The sequence below is a fragment of the Chrysemys picta genome, chromosome 1 (assembly GCF_011386835.1).
Source record: "Chrysemys picta bellii isolate R12L10 chromosome 1, ASM1138683v2, whole genome shotgun sequence".
NCBI classification, from domain to species: Eukaryota; Metazoa; Chordata; order Testudines; family Emydidae; genus Chrysemys; species Chrysemys picta.
The window spans coordinates 259,510,026-259,529,422 of NC_088791.1; the positions used below are offsets into that span (position 1 = coordinate 259,510,026).

Below are 19,397 nucleotides of genomic sequence, written 5' to 3' on the forward strand. Positions count from 1 at the left end.
TATCTCAGTACCTATCAATGATAGGTTCTATATTATTTTGTAACCTGTGCTGTTTTAAGTATGGGCCCCCACTTTTTTCTAATTAATATGGTTAACTCTTTTGGCAGTCTCACTTTCAGAACTTTTTGAAACTGCACATACACGCAGCCATTGGTTTATTATTAGGGATCAAGGCCCCATTGTGTTAGATTCTGTCCAAAATATAAGCAAACATGGCATCTGCCCTGAAGAACTTACTATTAAAAGATGCAACAAGAGAGTGCAACAAACAATAGGAAGAAAGGAAGGACAAGGATGATAGTAAGTTCGTGTGGCTACAAAGGCTGGCAATGGGCACAACTTGTTTAAACTTTATTTTTAATTGTTTTCAGGATTTTTTATTAAGCTATAACTCCTTGTGCTCCCCTAATGACCCATCAGTAAAAATGGTTCTGAACTTACTGACCTTTTTAAAAAATTGTTTCTCCCTTTCTTCTATGTAGACCATCTCCAACCACCCCTCTGTCTAGAATTATTGGAGAGGAGGGGTGTATATAAACTATCCTCACAACTGCTTCAGATAGTAGGGCCTTCTCTCTTCCCTGGACTACTGTCTCCCAGGTGACTAAGAGATTGTCAGGGCCCTGGTTTTCCCCCTTTGACAGCAGCGGAGAGAATAGCAGGGGTTGGTCCCTGAGAAGAGGGCAGAAAACCTATTGGTTATGGATTGAGTGCTCTAATACTACCATGGTTTGGGGTCTGAAGGTGCCAGAAGGGCTTGCCTGTGGTCCAGGGCTGCTGGAACAAGAGTGCTCGAAAAGTCTGGCTCCAGGGGAGATGAGGGATGGGTGAGGAGCAAGCTCAGCTGTCCCCCGTAACCCTGCCTCAGTGGCAGTTCTACTGCTCCTGACTTTTCTCCTTTGGGAGAAGACAGGGGCCTTCTTAAAAGGCAGTTTCTTCAGGAAACTCCAAGGAAGGCTCTGCCCACACTGGGACCATGTGCCCCCAAAGTCCTGGTTCCACAGGGAGCTGATGTTCTGCTATCTTTATGTCTTGCATCTCTAGGTAATAAACATATTCACAGGGCTGTCCCCTTTGCTGGAGAGAGATTGTGGGTCCTGAACTACTAAAGAGATGTCTTTTATGTAATATATGGATACTTTTATATTGCTGGGTTAATTTCAATAGGGGATATTTGCTTATTGTAGATTCAGACTCGAAATAAAAAGTTAGATTGACATTTTGGAAGATGCGTATAGTGTGAGACCTTTGGATGGATGTGATTTAGCTTGGTGATTAAAGCAGTGGGATCTCTTACTGCACTAGCTGAGGAAAAGTGGGAGCAGGTGCTGATTCCTCAAGTCAGGGAGAAGAAACTGAGCCATTCTCTCCCCCAGTTCCATCTTGCTTGAACCGCTGATCTTTGGTGCACATGATATTGGAAATTCTTTGAAAAAGAAACATTTTCATCCTTAACCTTCAGAATCCTCCCTTTGGGTTTCTTTCATGACGTGCCAAACCGTATTGAAGGAAGGACATACTCCAGCACCTCTGCAAATTAATATTTCCTGATGTTACAGTTATTTACAGTACAATCATAGAACTTCTCTGCAGTCAGATCATTGTTCATGTAGCTCTCTCACTTCCATTTGCACTGCTCTTTCTGTGTTTCAGAACGGATGAGTTGATTCAAAAGACAATCCGTGAAAAGTTTGCCCAGTGCACTGTGCTGACCATTGCACACAGGTTGAACACCATTATCGACAGTGACAGGATTATGGTAAGAAAGTTAACAGCATTGGTTCAAATAAGATTGAATAGACATGGGTTTTTTTTTTATTCTGATCCAGGGAGGAAGAGAAGGTGGTTTTGGCAATTATAAATCTATGTAAAACTACCTTGACTAGCAGCTCATAGAAGTTAAGGATGGAAAAAGACCTATTAGATCACCCAGTCACTCTCTCTGCTGATGCAGCATTGTACTCTACAGTCAGGGTCCCATGTACTCTGCAGACATATAAATGTATTAAGTATCTTTCACTGCCATCTCTCGCTCCCCCTAGCTCATACCTGACAAAGACTCAGTGAAGTGCAATCCGTTGATTATTTTTCAGGAGGGGATATTTTTGCTGTGGTCTCCCGGCAACCTGGCTGCAGTCCCTGGGCCTTGGCTCCTGCAATGTTGTTTAGCCTGGGTCATAAAATTCTTCCTCCCCTGTGTGCCAGGGGAAAGAGGGAGCTTGTAGGTAGCTTTAGCAGATCCTCTCTTCAGCTTCCCAGTGCTCAGTTGCTTTGCTGTTCTCCAAACAGCCCCGCTTCCCAGCCTATACTTCTGGTACCTGATCTCCCTCCATCACCTTTATCTCTGCCCCCAGCCCCCACAATCTTACTTCCTGGGTGCAAACTGGACATTTTGGGCTCCCAGGCTTGAAGGAATAACTACCCTGAGTGGGGAAGGTTGCAGGAAGGGTTTGGTAGGCCAGGGAGACAGAAAAGAAAATGTCCAGCACCTGGCTTTAGTAAAATGCTGACTTATTCAGCAAAAATGCTGAATATTTTGGAACATGCCAAATTCCGTGTCTATAGAATTGTGGACCTTGATTGAGATGAATTAAACAGTTCACAGCTCTTAGGATTATTGTTTTAGGTTGTCTGCACTGTCAGGCCGGTATTACTGCATTGGTTTATGCTCAGTTAACTTCTTCAAGGTTATCTTCACGAACATAAGGGCTAATAACATAATGTGTCTTATACAGGAACAGATTCTGGAGATTAATTTTGTAACAAAAATTGAATTCCACAGTCATTGCATACACATGGCCCTGTCTACGGTACATGAATTAGTGTTTCCCCAAATAAATGTCCTATGCGGTGGTGGGGTTTCCACCACTTCCCTTGAGAGATTATTCAATAGCAATATGAGAAGAGTTGTATTGATATTTTATATATTTTCTTAATTTCATCACGTTATAGTATGTATACTTCCTTGTACCATCCTGATATAACTTTCCCTCCTTGATGTCTTCTGCAGCATTCAAATATTTGTATGTCCTCTTTTATAGTCACCAAACCAAATTATGAATACTCAAGTGAGACATTTAAGTCTTTCCTTGTAAGTAAGTCCCTCCAAATTCCTAATTATTAATCACTGTTGTTTCTGTTCTCTGAACTTCCTCCAATTTGTAAGGATCTTTCTGGCACTGATGTGTACAGAACTGCAAACAACATTTCATGTGCAGTTGTCTCAGAGATGTATAGAGAAGGACTGTTGCTTTCCTGCTCCATCATTGTTGTGTCTGAGCAGCCTAAATTTGTATTGGCCTATTTTGCTCCCATATTGTATTACAAACTTGTGTCTGATTTGATTCCTTGTTCCACTCTGTGTCTTCTAGCCTTCTATCAGAAGTACTGCTTTCCAGATTATTTCCTCCCATTGAATATCTATGTAAATTATATCTCAGTTTGTTATTTACTGCCCAAGTTTCTTCAGTCATCTGTGCTGTCTTACTATAAGAAACTTGAAAACTGGATATAGACATAGTACATCAAGATGGAGGTCAGCATGTTAAGAGAATGGAATGGCTCATCATCATCATCATCATCATCATCGTCAGCATGTTCCCTTTACGCCTCTGGTGTTTAGGGCAGTGACAAAGCTCCTCCACTCCTGTCTGTTTCTGGCAAGTCTTTCAATGGTTCCCCAGCTGTGCCCCAGGTCTTTCAACTCGGCTTCCACAGTTTTTTGCCATGTTTTTTTGGGGCGGCCTCATTTTCGCTTGCCTTCAGGTGTCCATCTTATTGCTACTCTGGTGATGGAATCAGTTTCCATCTGAAGCAAGTGGTTAATCCATCTCCCACACCTCCTGGCAATGATGGTGCTCATGTCCTCTTGGCTGCACTGTGTCAATAGATCTTGGTTTGAGATTGATCTGGGCCAAAAGATACGGAGCCTATAATCTCTTGTTGATTGATTTGAAATGAGCTTGATAGTAGTCAATGAAAGCAACTGCCAGTTGTGAAATGGTTTACTAGATGTGGATCTGTCATCTCATTTCTTAGGTCCCAATTATGCAGTTGGTAGCTCACAGCAGACTGCTACTCTTGCACAGAGCCTCAGTCAAGTTAATGCAACTCTGCATAGGCACAGCCATCCACCCACGTGCTTTTACTTGTAAGATGAGGGCTTTTGTGGGCACGTACATCACAAAAAGCAACAATAGAAATGACACTAGAGGTCACCCTTATGGTTGAACAGAAGGGTCAAGATTTTACAGAGCTGAAGACTGAAGTACACTCTCCCCCCTAGATGAGGGTGATATTAATAGAACCATCTTTATTAAACTTTTTCTCTCATAAAAGCTGAAATAGGGAGTGCTTTTATTCTCACTAGTTATTTTTTCCTCTTGGACACCATAAATGCATTTTAAACCAATAGTCAAGGATTGTAATGGTTGTGTGGTGTATACAAAAATGAAGCATCTGTGCCTATTGGTGTTCTGGAGCATCATAAACATTAGGCTATGAATTGGCAGATTATAGTTCACTGCTGGGTAGTCACTTCATAAATATTGTCTTGATAAGTCATGTAACTGCAAATGCTTACGGTGTAATAATTAAGTATTTCTTCACTGGTGACTACTTCCCCACAAAGACTGTTCTGGTTTTGTTTACTGCCACTATGTTGAACAAAACGCTTGTTCAGAAACAACTGCAACCTAATTAATAGCTTTGTTTGTATGTTGGCTATCCAAAGGGATTTCCACTTGTTTTGGATTATTAGGCACCATTAACATGTTAGATTCAGAATGCTATTATATAAAGATGTTTTCACGTTATTAACCATGGTACAGTCATAATGATGGCTACTTAAAAGGTAGACAAATTAAAAATAGTCTTTCTTCCCCTACTGCTCGCTCTCTTATGACTAAAGATAGTTCCTTTGTTGTAGCTCTAGAGTTAGCTTGCTATTTCTGATGTTTGATTGTTTCCCTTTAGCTTATATTACAGACCCCTTTCCTTTAAAAACCCTTTATGTCCACATACAATCCTATCTGACTTCTCTTGGAATGGTTTTGCTGTCCTTTCTAGATTGTATTAAGGAGAAGATTTACAGAGTGTCCCATAGGCTCAGCAAGCTTTACTAGTCCACATTGTTGGCTTGAGAATTCTGCAAGAATTTGCAGAGGGGAGAAACATAATACAGAAAGAATGAGAAATTTAATACCTATTGTGAGCCATTAAGAAACCTCTTTTCTTCAAGTCACTACACAGAGCTTTTCCTGGCTTGGAGCCACTTACAGCTGGTTTCCAGTAGCTATGAGTGAGACTTAATCTTCTCTCACTACACTAGCAGCAAGAAAGACACCAACATGAAACTATTGGCTCTGCCTCCAAAAGATCAGAAGCATTGTACGCCATTGAAAATAAGAACATAAGAACGACTGTACTGGGTCAAACCAATGGTGCATCTAGCTCAGAATTCTGTCTTCCAACAGTGGCCAATGCCAGGTGCTTTAGAGAGGCAGAACAGGCAATCATCTAGTAATCCACTCCCAGCTTCTGGCAGTCAGGGGCTAAACGGCAGTGTCTATGGAAGAGATACTTTTAAACAAAAGTATACTTAAAAAAAAAATCTGCATTCATATATACATGTACCTTATGGGAAGTGACCTATTAAAGAGGCTAGAAGGATTCTGGAATTCTAAAAAACAAAAGAAAACCAAAATAGTGTTCCGTATTCTTACAACAGCAAGAGACCGTTCTTCATTGTGGAAGTAGCACATCTAAATAAATATATTCTGTGCATGCAAACTAGCCTTCATGGATGATTCAGATTAATAAACAAATTACACTGCTCTACAGCCAAAATGCTTCTGAAATAAATGTAGTCAAACTTTACTAATTCTGGGTCACTGAGAATGAAAATGATGCTTAAAATTGTTGATTGGCTCTAGTTTTCAAGATATGCTATTGGGTCAGTGTATACGACCCTTGACTTGGGAATGGCGGAGGATAAGTGAGTTATAAAGGGAAGGGATCTCAATTTAAACCAAAAATGACTAAAATACATCTTTGACTGGATCTATGAATAAATCTATGACTGGGTTTGGACAGTACTTGCTTTTTAGGCAAAACAATGAATGATGCAATCTGAAGCTGGTATTGCGTCATACATGGTATGAATTGCATCATGTTATTCCTAGAAGTCATGGATGATGCAATCATAACGAAGCTTACATCACTCTGCTGAACAAATTGCCCTATATCAGCTCTAGAAATCATACAGTGTCGTGCTCTTATTTTTCAGTGTTTGATTTTTGCAAAGGGACACATTTCTGTTTAGCCAAAGTGAGCAGAGATGCCTCGTACTTGTGTGAACAGTGCAGATAACTTCTGCTATGTTTGTGGTGAAGTGACTTTTGCATCCCAAAAGCGCAGTATAACCACTATGGTTAAGAAAGCCTATCACCTTTATTTTGGCTGCAAAATTGGAGATCAGGACAAGAGGTGGGCCCCACACATATGCTGCAACACTTGTGCAACAAATCTTCGCCAGTGGTTGGACAGGAAAAGGAAATCTATGCCTTTTGCAGTGCCAATGATTTGGAGAGAGCCAACAGATCATACCAGCAATTGTTACTTCTGCATGGTGCCTCCAGTTGGGAAAGGTGTGTCAAAGAAGAAAAAGTGGACTGTGCATTATCCAAACATTCCATACGCTATACGCCCAGTACTCCACGGAGAAGGACTGCCGGTTCCTGATGCACCAGAATCATTCTCACTTGAGTCAGACAAGGAAGAGGATGGAACTTCTGGTCTTGAACCATCAATGTCACAGGACCCACATTTTCTCCCATCCTCCTCCTCTGAACCACACCTCATAACACAAGGTGAACTGAATGACCTTGTCAGGGATTTGGAACTACCCAAGAGTAAGGCAGAGCTGTTGGGCTCCAGACTACAGCAGTGGAATCTCCTGGCAGGTGATGTTAGGGTTTCCATGTTCCGTGACCGTCAAAAGGATCTTATCCCATTCTTCTTCATGGAAGGTGATCTTGTAGCCTGCAACAACATCGATGGTGTGATGGCAGCCCTCAACATCGTTCACGATCCAGATGAGTGGAGACTGTTCATTGATTCATCGAAGACGAGTCTTAAAGCTGTTTTACTGCATAATGGCAATGTTTTGCCATCAATTCCAGTTGGTCATGCAGTCCACATGAAGGAAACCTATGACAACATGAAACAACTTTTGAGGTGCATAAACTATGACCAACATCAGTGGCAGCTTTGTGGCGATTTGAAGGTTGTTGCTCTCTTGCTTGGTCTGCAGACTGCATACACAAAGTACTGCTGTTTTAGTCGTTCAAGAGATTCCCACTACATCAAGAAAGATTGGCCACTCCGACAGTCATTGGAGCCTGGGAGGAAAAGTGTTCAGCATCCACCACTTGTTGAATCAAGGAATATTTTGTTACTACACTTACACATCAAGCTGGGTCTGATGAAGAACTTTGTCAAGGCCATTGACAAAACACAAGCAGCTTTCAAGTACCTCCGTGGAAAATTTCCAAGGTTAAGTGAAGCTAAGATAAAGGAAGGTGTCTTTGTTGGTCCTCAGATTCATGAACTTCTTCGAGATGATGCATTTGACCATGCACTGTGTGGCAAGGAAAAGACGGCATGGAAAGCCTTCCAGTTAGTGGCAATACATTTTCTCAGAAACAACAAGGCAGACAACTACAGGTTGTTGGTGGAAAACCTCCTCAAGGCATACAAAAGCCTTGGTTGCAACATGTCACTAAAGATACATTTTTTGCGCTCTCATCTAGATTTTTTTCCACCGAACTGTGGAGCAGTGAGCGACGAGCACGGCGAGCGATTTCACCAGGACATTGCAACAATGAAGAAACGCTATCAGGGCAAATGGAGCCCATCAATGCTTGCAGACTATTGCTGGACAGTGACAAGAGATGCTCCATTTAATGAATACAAGAGACAAGCCAAGAAGCGCCGAGTAGACACTGAATAGGACTAAACTATGTTCAGAATAGTTTTTTGCCTTTTGTTTCATAATAAATTTTATTTATATAACCCTTTTGCTGATTTTTAAAGTGTTACATGAACAGGACAGGTGAAATATTATCATGTAAAGCAACCATAAACACATGAAAAGACCTAGGTTTACAATTTATGATTAAAACTCTATCTACACAATATACATAGACATAAAATGTAAAAACTTAAATATCTTAGAAACAGTAGCCAATCAGTTGTTTTAATTGTCATATTTGAATTCAGCACATCAAAATACATAATAAATAGCACATTTTATCTCTGAAGCAGACGACTTCTCAAATATTGTAGACCAGTGTTACTTAAAAGTCAGAGAATTTCAAAAGTTAAGGCTAAATAATTAACCTTAACTGTATTCCCTTTGTGCGTATATTTTCAGATATGGGCTCTCAATATTACAATGTGTTATTTCTTAAATACAGATGTGTAACTGTGACAAGGTATGTAAAGCCCACACCAGGCAGGAAGGGGTTAAGGAGCTGCTCTGTGCTGGAGTGGTCCACATTTGTGAGTCATGTCAAGAATGGAGGAGGAGGAGGAGCTCTGGGAGGAGAACTGAATGTTCAACTTCCTAGCTCCCAGGGAAAAGCCTGGCAGACAGCAGAGCCTACCCCCTCACTGAAAAGAAGACCCAAGTCACATGAGGCAAAGGAGGCTATATCTTATTCCTTCCATTGTTGGTGAACCAGTGGACGTGGAGCTGGATTGTAAGCCATCCAAGGCCCCTCTGAAGGAGGAGAGGCCAATGGCCTGTCTGGGACTGTCTATATAGTCCCTTTTCCTTCACTTATGTTGCTACTCCTAAGTTGTTTGTTCCCTGGGATCTCAAAAGGGGTAAGCATCCTAAGGAACTTGGCCGGAGGGCTGAGTGCTATTGAGTGCCCCTTCGGAGTGCTATTGAGTGCCCCTACTTAAGTGACCAGACACAGAATAAGCATACAACTCTGTCAACACTCCAACACGGTGTTGTTGAGGGGTCATAACCCTGAAAATAACATGATACAAATTGCAGGGGTGCGGGGGAGGAAGGGGGTAAGAGTAAAAATACAAAAATGGAAATGAGCTATTTATCTTCCAGGACTTGTAATTTTCTACACCTTTTATATTTTTCTGCTCCTGATGAAAACTGCCTCCAATTCTAGGCCATCCCAAATTTATGCTGTCTCAAATTATAGGCTTTCAATAACTTATCAGGATTTAAGTGCAGACTTCAAACATAACTTTAGACTTGCTGAACTCACTTTCTTCAAGCTGGGCTTGTTTTATAAATCTCACCAAAATCTAATAACTAGAGCTAGGCAGGAAACTGTTTTCTTGCCCTGTGAAAATTTCAAATATTTTCCAATTATATACCAGATAGAACCATGACCTTTTTAAAATTTTGGTGAGAGAGAGTAACACCAACCCAGAATAGTCCATTGGTGTTCCACTTTGTATTAAATATTCATTAGTACAGAGAGCAAGAGAAAGAGACTGATTTTATATCCCACTGGTTAGGGCACTGCTCTAGGATGTGGGAGACCTAGGTTCAAATCCCATCTTCAGATATACAAAGTGGAACTGCTCTGACAGAAGACACTGAGAGAGAATCACCCAGAATACCCAATAGTCTCATAGACTTTAAGGCCAGAAGACACCATCATGATCATTTGCTCTGACCTCTTGCACATTTCAGGCCATAGAACCTCACCCACCCACTCCTGTAATAGACCCATGACCTCTGACTCAGTTATTGAAGTCCTCAAATCATGATTTAAAGACTTCAAGTTACAGAGAATCCACCATTTACACTAGTTTAAACCTGCATGTGACCTGCATGCCCCATCCTGCAGAGGAAGGCAAAAAACTCCCAGGGGCTCTGCCAATCTGACCAGGGGAAAAAATTCCTTCCCAACCCTATATATGGCAGTCAGTTGAGCATTTCGGCAGGATCCACCAGCCAGACACGAGGAAAGAATTTTCTCTGGTAACTCAGAGCCCTTGCCATCTAGTGTCCCATCACTGGCCACTGGGGATACAGTAACTCCTCACTTAATGCTGTAGTTATGTTCCTGAAAAATTCAACTTTAAGCGAAACGATGTTAAGCGAATCCAACTCCCCCATAAGGGGGTTAGGTTCCAGGAAATTTTTTTTCGTCAGACAAAAGACTATATTATATACACACACACACACAAGTTTTAAACAAACAATTTAATACTGATACACAGTGATGATGCTTGTGAAGCTTGGTTGAGGTGGAGGAGTCTGAGGGTGGGATATTTCCCAGGGAATACCTTACTGCTAAATGATGAACTAGCAATTGGCTGAGCCCTCAAGGGTTAACTCTCACACTCTACAAGGCAGCAGGAATGGAGGGAGGGGAGACCACATTGCAGACAGAGTCACACACCGTGTGTGTGAGCAAGAGAGATGCGCATTTCCCCTTTAAGTACACTGCTTTGTTAATTAGATCAGCTTGCTGAAACCGCAGCTGCTGACAGCAAGCTCCCTCCGTCCTGAGCCCTGTCGTGGGTCCCCCCTGCTCTATGGAAGATGGGGTAAGCAGGGTGCAGGAGCGGGGGGGAGGGGGACACCCTGACATTAGCCCCCCTCTTCCTCCCCTCCCCCCCCCGCACATCAAGCAGGAGTCTTGGGGAGCAGCTCCAAGGCAGAGAGCAGGAGCAGCACATGGTAGTGGGGGGAGGGACAGCTGCAATTGCTAGCCTGCTGGGCAGCTGCTGCACAGGGATCTTAGGGAGCGGGGAGCTGATGGGGGACTGCCGGTCCACCCTGGTTCCAAGCCCCCACCAGCTAGCTGCAACAGGCTGCTCTTCCTGCAAGCAGTGGACAAAGCAGGCAGCTGCCAAACGACGTTAGAAGGGAGCATTGCACAGCTTTAAACGAGCATGTTCCCTAATTTATCAGCAACGTAACAATGAAACAACGTTAACCGGGACGACTTTAAGTGAGGAGTTACTGTATTTGCCACTAGCAGTTGAAGATTGGCTACATGCTATTGTAGGCAGTCTTCTCATACCATCCCCTCCATAAAGTTATCAAGCGCAGTCTTGAAGCAAGTGGGGTTTTTTGCCTGCTCCCCGCCCCACCCGTTGCTCTTGTGTCAATGTTGGTGCTTAACTTAAATAACTCCTCCCTCTCCCTGGTATTTATCACTCTGATATATTTAAAGAGAGAAATCATATCTCCCCTCAGCCTTTTTTTCATTAGACTAAGCAAGCCAAGCTCTTTGAGTTTCCTCTCCTAAGGTAGGTTTCTCTGCACCTGTTCCAATTTGAATTAATCTTTCTTAAACATGGGAGACCAGAATTTCACATAGTGTTCCAGATGAGGTCTCACCAGTGCCTTGTATAATCTCTACTGATGCATCCTAGGACTTCATTAGCTTTTTTCACAGCTGCATCACATTGGCAGCTCATCCTGTGATCAACCAATACACCCAGGTCTTTCTTCTCCTCTGTTGCTTCCAACTGATAAGTCCCCAGCTTACAGCAAAAATTCTTGTTATTCATCTGTAAGTGCATGACCTTGCACTAATAAATTTCATCTCTTTTGTATTACTCCAGCTTCAAGGTCATCCGGATCTTCTTGTATGATATTCTGATCCTCTTCCGTATTGGCAATACCTCCCAACTTTGTGTCATCTGCAGATTTTATTAGCACACTCCCACTTTTTGTGCTAAGGTCATTAATAAACGTGTTAAATAAGGTTGGTCCCCAATCCCTGAGGAACTCCACTAGTAACCTCCCTCCAGCCTGAGAGATCACCTGTCAGTATGACCCGTTGTAGTCTCCCCTTTATCCAGTTCCTTATCCACCTTTCAATTTTCATATTAATCCCATTCTTCTCCAATTTAACTAATAATTTTCCATGTAGAACTGTATTAAATGCCTCACTGAAATATAGGTAGATTAGATCTACTGCATTTCCGTTGTCTAAAAAATCTGTTATCTTCTCAAAGAAAAAGATCAATTTGGTCTGTCACCATCTACTTTTTGTAAAAACATGTTGTATTTTATCCCTATTACTGTTTATCTCTATGTCCTTAAGTACTTTCTCTTTCAAAATTTGTTCCAAGACCTTGCATACAATGGAGGTTAAACTAACAGGCTTCCTGGGTCACATTTTTTCCCTTTCTTAAAAATAGGAACTACATTAGCAATCCTCCAGTGATAGGGTACAGCCCCTGAGTTTACAAATTCATTAAAAATCCTTGCTATTGGACTTGCAATTTCATGTGCCAGTTCCTTCAATATTCTTGGATGGAGATTATCTGGGCCCCCTGATTTAGTCCCATTAAGACGTTTGAGTTTGACCTCCACCCTCGGATGTGGTAATTTCTCCTTCATATCCTCATTTCTATTAGCCCCCCTGCCACTACTCCCAAATTCCTCATTACCCTTATTAAAAACTGAGGCAAGGTATTTGTTTAGGTTTGGGCCATGCCTGGATTATCTTTAATCTCCACCACATCTTCAGTGCTTCTTTCCTCCTTTTCTTTTTATTTATATGGCTATAGAACCTTTTACTATTGGTTTTAATAATTTCTTTTGCAAGGTCCAATTTTGCTTGGCTTTTGGCAGTTCTCACTTTTCCCCTACACTTTCTGAGCTCCAAGGTCACTTACCTTGCTGATCGATCTCATCTTCCATTCCTTGTAGCTTTCTGCTTTCTCTTAATCACCTGTTTGAGATTCTTGTTCAACCAGCTTGGTCTAGAATCCTTCTCTATGAATATTTCCCTCTTCTTGGGATGCAGGCTTTAGATAGTTTCTGCATCTTTGACTTGAAGTAATTCCAAGCCTCTTCCACATTCAGGTCTTTGAGTTCTTCAGTTCCCTTCCCTAATTCCCTTAATTTTTTTAAGTTTGCCCTTTTGAAATCAAGGGTCCTCATTGCAGATCTATTTTTGTTTATCTTTCCATTTAGTTTAAAATGAATTAGCTCATGATCACTTGAACAAAAGTTCTCTCCTACAACCAGTTTTTCTGTGAGGTCCTCACTATTCACCAATAAAAATTCTAAAATGGCATCACATCTTGTAGATTTGGTGACTGGTGAAGAAATATGTCAGCTATCACATCTAGGAAAATATGGGTCCTACTATTATTAGTATCACTTGTCCTCCAATCTATATCTGAGAAATTAGTCTCTCTAAATCACACAATTCCCAGTAGTATTTATTTAATTAAAAACATTAAAGTCTCTATCCTTCTCCAAATTGGATCCTGAGGGTCTGTAGCAAGCACTAACCCAGGGGACCCTCTGGTAGCTTTCTTCCCCAAAGTGATTTTGGGCCTAAACAGACTCTGTTTTATCCATTCCATCACTTCTAATTTCTTTACAGTCTACCTCATCATTAATATACTATACTACTCCATCACTTTTACCTTTATTTCTGTCTTTCCTGAATAGCACATACCCTTCAATACCTGTACTCCAATCTTTACTATTCCAGCATGTTTCTGTTATCCCTATAATATCTGGTTTCACTTCCTGCACCAGTAGTCCTAGTTCCTCCATTTTGTTACCCAGGGTCCTTGCTTTGGTGTATAAACATCTGTTTTTTCTGCTTGGCTTCACCCAGATCCCTCATTCAATTAGGTACAGTCATTCTACTGCCAGTATTGCCTACCTGGTAGCTTCATTGGTATTGACACTATCTTTTCTCTTGATGTCCATTCTCCTACCCTCTATTATTTCTTTGTCCGTTGCTGTATTCTCTCTTACTTGATTTTCCTCCAGATCGATGTTAGAATTAGGCATGGACATTACGTGAGCATCTCCCAACCATCTCACCTGAGTTCCTAGTTTAAAGCTCTTTTAATCACTTGTGCCAACTTCCATCCCAGAAGTCTATATCCCTCCCTACTCAGGTGGAGTCCATCCCATGAGAACAAACCTCTGTCCATGAATGCCTCCCAGTGGTCGAACATCCCAAAGCCCTCCTTATACCACCACTGCCTGAGCCATCTGTTGATCATCATAATTTTGTTTTACCTTTGTTCTCCTTCTCCAGTCTGGTAGTTAGGGCACTCAGCTGAGAGGTGGGAGAACAGCAGAACAGGGTCTTGAATGTAGGTCCCCCCACCCCAGGTGAGTGGCATAACCAATGGGCTATACAGAATGGGGGAGGTCTGTCAGACCAGAAATTCCATCCTGGACCTGAGAAACCTTTTGTGGTTAACATTTCATCAAAACCGGCACATTTCTGCAAAATGTTTGGATTTCAGTGAATCAACATTATCTCATGAAAAACTGTTCTGTTGAAAAATTCCTGACCAGCTCTACTAAAACCAAGCTAAATTAAAAGAAAATCTGCTAATAAGTTTCAAGGTGCAACCGTTTGCATTCAGTATATGCACTGAGAATGAGCTATCCTAACAAAACCATTGTGCACAAAGAAATTGTAGAAAATTCTGACCCTAGTGCTGAACTGGTGACTTTAAAGTGGAGTTCTACCCTCAGCAAAAACCTGTGCAACCCCATTAGCCTAAAAAAGGGGCATAATCTGAAGACAGTGGGATGCATGCATGCTGAAGGCTTAATATGTCCTGCAGAAACTTTAATAGCGATGCAAGACTAACTGTCAGAGCCAAGGATGAGTTTGTGGGCTGGTATTTGGTATCAACATGGTCACTTGCAACCTTAGCAAATTTGACATTAAAATCAGTGGCACTGGTAATGTGGACCCCTACAATTGATATTTTTACAGTTTGGAGTGAAATCATACTTAACTAAAACAAACAAAGCTGGCTTAAACCACATATCTAAATGCAATCTGCAAAACAAAACAAGTTTGATATTTCCTTCATAAGTAATGATAGTACTTGGTAAGGATAGTGAAAGTAACCAGAACACATTTCTAATTGGAATAGGGGGACAAGTTGTTGCTGATTTTTGTTTAATGCTCAAATATTTAAATGGCTAGATTGAGTTGGCTAAAACTTTCAACAATATTCATGTTTAGGCTGAGTCCAAGCATGGAAAATTTTAGATCAAGGACATTTTTGAGAAAGTCATGAGCAAATATAAAAGTTAGGTTAGTGTAAAAAATGGTAAATCTTCTATTCACACCCACTATAATAATCTGTTCTATTTTTGAAAAGGAAAGAAGCTTAACTGAAAGAGAAAAAGGAAGAACAGAATTCCTTTTACCCAACTACAGACAGAGTTGGCCTTAGGAATTGTTTTAATTCTAGTCTGTTCCATCCCTAAAGCCATATTTCTGGTTTCATAATCCAGGTCACACCTTAAGATGATCTCCACTATATCTTTCTTAATTACAAATATGTTTATCAAAACTTCAAACACTTGAAATCATTGAGAGAAGAGTTGTATTGTGTAAGATGATACTTTTCCAACACAATCACATCAATGAGTAATAACATTTTGCATTTATACAGAACCTTTCATCTGGAAATTTCAAAGCTCAGTACAAACATTAATTAATTAAACCTCAACAACCCCTCGAGGTAGGGAAGTATTCAGAGTTATTGAAACTAGAATTGGAAAAGACTTGTTAGGTCAGATCATCTAACCCATCTCCTGTAATAATAATACCATAATAATAATCTTCCCATGTTACAGATGGGTAAATTGAGGGACACAGAGATTAAGGGACATGCCCAAAGTCACAGTGAGCCATCAGCAGAACTAAAAATACTCGAGTCCTGATGCTTTTGTCCGATGTGAACCCTACATCATGGTGCTTTTCTCTGAGGAATCTTTGAAGTGCTGAGAAATATTTGCCAAATTTCTGAATTATAGTGATGTTTCCCTCCTGGAGACTTTCATATCAGTGGAATGTTTCTTTGATATGGAAACTGTGTGTGCAAACAATACTTCATCTTCTAATGTAAAAAAATGTAGTTCACCATTCTGGTAAAAGGGAATTTCAAACTTATGGGGAGTGTTACTTTGTTGTACAGAAAACATGTTTTGATTACATCCTGAAATGACTAATATCCAGGCAGACAATGTGAAAGTATTGTAATGTACTTCACAGCCAGAGCGCAAGAGTTCAGACAGCAATAAGCCAATATCCATTGTTCTGTTGGGAAATGCTTAGACTCAGTCTGATCCACTCTATTTTATCAGCAGCTGTTATACCAATCTGGCCTTATGTCTGTCTGTAAGTACCAAGCAGAGGTAACAAAATATAACATCATTTATCCTACAAAGGCCATGGCGTTTTTAGAAGCATGAGAAACAAGAAATGATACTCTTGAAGGAGAAACGAAGAATGACACACATTCTGTGGTGTTGGTGTATTCTCTTTAAAATGGTGGATCCATGTGTAGAGTTGTTCTTTGTTTTTTAAATTGAAAGCGTTTGCCAGTTTATATTGAGGAAACCATTGAAATTTCTCATTACTCAACCAATTTACAACTGATTTTTTTATCTATTGTTCGTGTAAACTAGAGTTATGTTCTCTGTCAATAAAAGTAATTTCTTAAGCTCTCTAGTGAATCTCTTTCATTCTAGTTGTCCCCATGTTTTTTGTTGTTTTTAATGTATTGTGCCCTTGGTAAAGTTTATTCCAGGTTCCTATATATTGTTGTGCGTATCTTGCATGTATGGATGAGTTTACCAGTTTGAATGGGGGAAGCTGGTAGATAGGATAAATGCTGTGTTAGCACCACTCTGAATACAATGGTTTACAGGCTCATCTTTTGCTTTTTGTGTTAATGGAAATCATTGGCTGTCATTATTATAGATAATCTTACAAGTTCTTTTAAGCTGACCATATAGGCGGTTTGATCTTGTAGAAAAGTGTGAAGTTAGTTGCAATGCAGTTTCTTGTAGAAGCTGAGCATATCACCAGGAAAGTTGATTCTCTCTGCCCAAATGTTGCTGTCTAGAATCATTTATTTGGTGAAGAGCTACTGCCTAAAGGATATACTGACTCTTGCAAGCATTACCATGAGACAGAAGCCCTGCATGTGCAAAAAGCTGGCTGAGATAGATCATCTAGCCAAGACTGTAGAGTTTGCTGGACCCCAGCATGAACTGGGAAACCATGAAACATCCTGAGGAGCAGAAGTTGTTCCATTTGCATGCACAGCTTGAAATCCAAAAGTGGAGAGAACTGCAATGAGGGTATAAAATGTATACAATATTCTATAGAAAAGCACAGAAACCCAAGAAGCATCTGATCTTATAGTGATCCTGGATCATGAATTGATCAACTGGGTAAGGTCAGTGGGAAACATCACAGTTCTAGTGCCATTGACACCAATCAAAACAGGACCCTCTGTTACTTTCAATCAAAACAGATGACCTACTGAAAGAATACAAAGATGTTTTTGAGGGTTACAGCAGTTATTTGGGGGCAAAATTTTCAAACTTCCGAGCCTAAAGTCAGGCTCCTAAATCCATATTTAGGCACCTGAATCAATGACCCTGTTATTCAAAAGTACTAAGCATCAGCAGCTTCTATAAAGGTTAGGTTTCTAGTTTTGAAAATATTGGCCAGAGAACACCAGATTAAGGTCTAGATTCCAATAGGTCTCAGAGTATGTACCATGGTCCAAGAAAAATCGCACTTGTACTGCAACACAAAAATCAATCAGTCAGGTAATGAAATATTGAAACTGGAACATGTAGAGGTAATTGTCAAAGTAGATGACCCTACAGAGAAGGTGATTGAATTCTGCAGTGGTAGAGGAGAAGCTGCACACAGGAGAGCTACAGCTGTGCTGAGTTCCATGACCAGGGCCGGCTCCAGGCACCAGCGAAGGAAGCAGGTGCCTGGGGAAGCCAATAGAAAGGGGCAGCACTCCGCCCATTATTGGGGCAGCGGGTCCTTCAGTCCCTCTCTTCCTCTTCGGCGGCAACTCTATTGCTCCGCTTCAGTCTTCGGCAGCACTTAGGCGGCAGCTCAATCCCTGCGCTTCAGACTTTGGCAGCGGGTCCTTCACTCCCTCCCTTCCTCTTTGGCGACACTTCAATTGGGTTTTTCTTTTTCTTTCTTAGCCGCTTGGGGTGGCAAAAAGGCTGGAGCCGGCCCTGTCCATGACACCTGAACAAGGGAATCAAATGGGACCATTACCAGAGGCATACGTTTGATGAAGTGACAAGTACATTCTTGGGATACCCAGTTTTCCAGTGTCTGAAAGGCAAGGCTGGAAAAACTGGAAAAGAAATTCAATACTTATCGCTAGAGCTGGTTGGAAAAATTTTGACAAAACGTTCTGTCATCAGAATTTGCCAATACATCAAAATCAAAACATTTTGCAGAAACTGTTCAGTTCTGACAAAATCCTGCTGGAAACCAGGCAGGATTCCAGCCGGGTTGTCTCTTCGGCAGTCTTCCTGGCATGCTTCTGAGGAGCCTGAGCTTCCAGGCTCCCAGCTACTTCGCAACCCACCAGACTCATGAGTTCTTGGCAGCCCAGGATTTCTGGGTTCCCTGCTCCTTGGCAGCCCACCAGGTGGGCTGTCCTGGAGCTGGAACTTCCAGTAGAGCTGGGCTGAAAATTAGAACAAAACCAAATTTGGAAATCTCAAAATTCTCCACAAAATGGAATTACCATTCTTTAGCCAGGTTTACTAACCATGTTTACTATCCCACAAGGGAAAGACTTATTTACCTGCTTACTGTTTGGTACTCATTCAGCTCACGAAGTGTTTCAAAAGACCCTGGATTAAAGCTCTGCAGTGCTTTGTGGGGCTGAGGAGGACATATTGATGTTTGTGCTTTGTGCTGAGGAAAACGATGCCGAGCCATGTGCTATGCACCAGATATCTGGACAAATGTATCAAAACAACTGAAATAAAGTATGTCAGTCACATTCCCTCAGCTGAAGGCATCAGACCTGGCCCAGCAAACTCAGCAGCAATCTCTGAAATGAGACAGTCAGAATCCTGCTGAGCTTGAAAAGAAAATTGTTGATTTACCTTGCCAAGTTCAAACCACACCTCTCAGATGAGTTGGCATCACTAAGAGATCTCCTAAAGAAAGAGTCAGACTAAGTTTCAATAGGACGCCCAGCAAGGTTCTGCCATCACCTAAATGAAACAATTAATTGCTAATGCAAGCACATTGGGCTAAAGCAGTGTCTTTATGTGGAAGCATCGAAGTGAAGACTTGGATTTGAGTTACTGCAAGAAGTGAAGACTGTTTCATGCATTCAAGTCTCTCATCTCCACAGAAATAATCTATGTCCAGATTGAAAAAGAAATTCATGCAGTTGTGTTCGTTGTGAGCACTTCCATCAATACAATTTGGGGAGAAGGGCGGAAGGACAATGGAGTCAGATCCTTTGGAGGCAACCACAGGTAATAAAACCCAGATAGCAGCAGCACCAAACTAAAAAAAAATGATTTTTTTTGCTTCTGC

The 19,397-nt window shown here is 41.2% G+C and overlaps 1 protein-coding gene across 1 annotated transcript in view; it reads left to right on the forward strand.

Moving 5' to 3' along the window:
- ABCC4 (ATP binding cassette subfamily C member 4 (PEL blood group)) overlaps positions 1-19,397 on the forward strand; it is a 225,654-nt gene that overhangs the window by 190,888 nt on the left and 15,369 nt on the right. Inside the window, 1 exon segment of the mRNA XM_005305004.4 lies at positions 1,654-1,759. Coding sequence (XP_005305061.1) covers positions 1,654-1,759 — 106 coding nt within the window.